We start from the raw sequence: 4,205 nt of genomic DNA on the forward strand, positions 1-4,205 counted from the left end.
TGTGTGTGTGTGTGTGTGTGTATTGTATATATAGCTGGACTAAGACTATTTGAATTCAGGATAGTAAATTACTAAATCATAGTACAGTAGTAGTCGTAGTTACACAAACTGTTTTTTGTATAATGGACTGTTTTTATATCACTTCATTATATCTATATACAGTTATTAATTCACAGTCATTTTAATCCTTTTCCTGGTGTCTTTGTAATTTAAAACTCCACCCATGTAGGTTGAAGGGGATGTTGGTAACTACTGGCGCACTCTGTACAAGCTGGAGAAAGGCTTTGGTGACGTACCCAAAGCCCTGGCCATAGCGACCACTATGAAGACTAAGGTGGAGGACTTCAAGGAGCACATTCCTTTGGTGCAGGTAAGAGCCTAACAGAAATATATAATATCCATAGAAGTAAAAATAACAGTTATAGTAATTTAAATTACTTTCAAATCATACTTATAAATCATCAGACTCCTAATAGTTTAAATTAAAAAGTATTTCCACTGGTATGCGTCTGTTTTTTGTACTACCCCTCCTTCATAGGTACTGTGCAACCCGGGCCTGCGTGAACGCCACTGGGATCAAATGTCAGAGGTAGCTGGATTCTCCCTGCGACTAGCTGATGACCAGGCCTGTGTGGCTAACTTCCTCTCCATGCGCCTGGAACAGCACCTGAGCAGCTTTGAGGGCATCAGTGAGGCGGCCAGCAAGGAGTACTCTCTAGAGAAGGCCATGGAGAAAATGGCCAGTGAATGGAGTGACATGGAGTTCAACCTCCTGGCCTACCGAGAGACGGGCACCTTCATCCTGTCATCTGTGGACGAAGTGCAGATGCTGCTGGACGATCACATTGTGAAGACGCAGACCATGAGGGGCTCACCCTTCATTAAGCCATTTGAGGTGGAGATACGGTAAGAGATAAAGCCATTTGCTTGAGATCTATTTTGCTTGTTTTAAACAGCAAGTCGCTCATGTTATTAAGTACACATTAAATCTTATGAAAAGCTATCTCAAGCTACGGACACAAATTGTTTGTCTGTCTCACAATTGTAGTTTAGATATTCTTTTTGAAACTTAAAAAAACAACGGTTTTGTTTGAGCATACTGTATAAATCATTCTTTACTGTTCTGTTTTTAATCTGCCTTTGAGTTCAGCAAATGATGATTTTTCTCCATCCTCTGTAATTTCTGAGATTATTGCAATATTATGTTGCTGTAAGGCACAGTTTGACACAGGATTCCCTGTGGCTTTAAAACATTTATTGTGCTATATTTGACAGGATGCTAAAGCAGCTACTGTAAAACATTTTATGAGTTTTTTTTAATAAGAACCTTATAATGCCATTATCTAGCTTTGTTGGTAGAAGAGAATGATAACACAGAGAGGATGAAGAAATCAGGTTTTCAAGACATTGAACAAGTTACACCGAGAGACAATCCCAACCACCCTTCTGTATTGACTGTACTAACAGCAGATCAGAGGATACCTGGCATTAAATGCAAGATAATATTAATACACATCCAGGATTCCCAAACTTCTTTTACATTTGAGTTTTGATCATTTGTATTGGCTCATTCTAGCATTCCTGTCCTTTCACAAAAAGTGGAGAATTATATTGTTAAAGCCTAGTTAAGTGATATTAATTATAGTTGTTTATTCTAACATGTCCTCATCTTCTCTTGTAGGGAATGGGAGGGCAATTTGCTTCTTCTCCAAGAGATCCTGGATGAATGGCTAAAGGTGCAGTCCACTTGGCTCTACCTTGAGCCTATATTCAGCTCCCCAGACATCATTACTCAGATGCCTGAAGAGGGACGCCATTTCACAAATGTTGACAAAACCTGGAGGGGCACCATGAAACAAGTTTTGCTCGTAAGTCATTTGTTTTAATTTTAAGTTTTATTTTTTCAGTCCATGAATCATTTTAAAAAGCTTGACAAACTTGGCAAATATTACAGTGACCATCTAAACATATAAATATTGTGGAAAAAAACGAATAAATAGTTAGAGGAGCACACAGGGACAGCAAGCAAAGCACAGCAAAGCGTAGTGCCAGCCAATTAAACCTGAGGCGAACAGGAATACATTCAACCATCCAACTGGTGTATTGACTGTACAGAGACATTTCCTATAGAAATGGTTGCTGTAATGTAATCATTTGTATTTAACTGGAGTGAAAATGATGCTCTGAAATAGCGACATGCTGCAAGCCTAATCAGAAAGTTCACGTCAGCAGAAAGCTGGTTTTAATGTTCAGAGGCAGCAAATAATTAATAGTTGAAAAGGACTATCTTTTTTTCTCATGCTGCATCGCAATCAGGGGTCCTGTGGCTGGAATTCCAAATACAGATCCAAATTCAAGTTTGACATACACAGTGCAGGCCTATTCTTTACTGTAGAAAAATGCTGCTGTAACAAGGGAATTTGCCCATTGTGGGATGAATAAAGTATTATCTTATCTTATCTTATCTTATCTTATCTTATCTTATTTCATAATATTACCAGGCAGTGTAACCATTAACATATGACGTTGTTTACAATCATTAGCATAAACCTGACCAAGTGGGGCGAAACAAATATAAACCCTTAAACATGCACAACAGTGAGAGTGACAGCAGAGGTTGGGAATGAAGTAACAAGAAAAAGAGGAGGCACAGAAGTATGCACTAAATTCACAAACGAGTATTTAGACTGAGATAGGCAGGGAAAGACAGTGAGGAGAGAGGAGGGAATCACTAGAAAAATAATAGAGAGCAAGAAAGAAACAACAGAGCGAGGATAGAAAGTGAGTGTTGCACCAGCATCCTCAAAGAGTTTCCAAAGGGTAATTGGCGTCCTCAGTAGACCTGAAACGAGACGCATCAATTTCAGGCAGTGTCCTCCAGAAAGCCCAGCTTGACTGCACCATCAAATAGAAATTATGGATTTTGTCTGGAAGGGGCAGGGCCGTACTGAGCCACAAAGAAAATGAGGTCACCAAGGGACAGGGAGCCTACACACACACACACAAACAGACACACCCACACACACACGTACCGTCCAGTCTAATGTGAGTTTTGTAGATGGTGTTATGGAGCATGTTGGCACAAATGTTGCTACAGTGCTTTTTACACTTGCACTTATCTAGCTTAAGGGAAATAGGGCCCTATTTCTTAAGTTTATCAAGATTCTTTTCAGTTCAGTAAAGTTAACTCAGTAAGAACCTTGTGTATGCTGCAAAATCATTCTCATACATAATTCTGATGTTGGACTTTTCAGGAATTGTAATGTAAAGGTACAATCAAATCTACAGATAAACATCAGGGTTCATAAGTTTGAAAAAAAAACAAAAAAACTGGGAAAGATATGGAATTTGAAAAATGCAAATTCCGGGCCTGGAGAGGTTTAGAAAAAATAAAAAGACCCGGAAAGTTTTGGAAAAACAAAATCTTTTTATTTAACTCAGCATAATAAAACGTGACTAATAAAAAATAATAATTTAATGAAAAAAAATGTTCACGTTATCTTAACCTTATTGTTCCATTGGGGCCATAACGTTAACTTCACTTCCAGTTCACCACTTGTTGCAATGCTGACTGAGGTGAAGTCTGTGTTAAAGTCGGTGTTGACTGAAATCAAATTGAAATTAAATTGACATAGCAGGAAAGTGCCAATTTAACAATGTCTGGCTTCACACAAATGGCTTGATGAGGTCCAAGACCCAAATAAAGCAGAAAGTGGACTATGTTCTAAGATCATCAACATCTCTAATATAGGAAAAGCAGCGCTAACTAGCCATGCTAAAGGCTCCAAGCACCAGACAGTTATGACTGTGCGTAAAGGCTCGAGCATAACCATCACTAGCTTCTTCTCTCCTCCATTGACATAATTGGACCTGACCTTCATGACGTTTTTATGGAGGGGATTAGGACAGGGTTTCTTCCTGTTTCCTGTCAGCGAGCTGTGTTGTCTCTGCTGCCTAAAAAAGGCGATCTGACTTTGCTTAAGAACTGGCGCCCAGTTTCCCTCCTCTGCACGGATTATAAAGTACTTTCCAGGGCATTATCGAACAGACTGAAGGTTGTCCTGGAACTTATTATACACTCTGACCAATTTTATTGTGTTCCAGATCGGTCAATCATGGACAATGTCTTCTGTGTTCGGGACATTATTGATGTGTGTAAATTGTATGATTTTGATGTTGGTATCATTTCTTTGGACCAGGAAAAA

At 39.0% G+C, this 4,205-nt stretch overlaps 1 protein-coding gene across 1 annotated transcript in view; it reads left to right on the forward strand.

Moving 5' to 3' along the window:
* dnah7 (dynein, axonemal, heavy chain 7) overlaps positions 1–4,205 on the forward strand; it is an 86,692-nt gene that overhangs the window by 10,098 nt on the left and 72,389 nt on the right. The window contains exons 17-19 of the mRNA XM_034885398.1: positions 230–370; positions 539–906; positions 1,682–1,868. Of these exons, the coding sequence (XP_034741289.1) occupies positions 230–370; positions 539–906; positions 1,682–1,868 (696 nt within the window). The remainder of the gene's footprint in view (positions 1–229; positions 371–538; positions 907–1,681; positions 1,869–4,205) is intronic.

The sequence above is a fragment of the Etheostoma cragini genome, chromosome 11 (genome assembly GCF_013103735.1).
Source record: "Etheostoma cragini isolate CJK2018 chromosome 11, CSU_Ecrag_1.0, whole genome shotgun sequence".
Taxonomy (NCBI): domain Eukaryota; kingdom Metazoa; phylum Chordata; class Actinopteri; order Perciformes; family Percidae; genus Etheostoma; species Etheostoma cragini.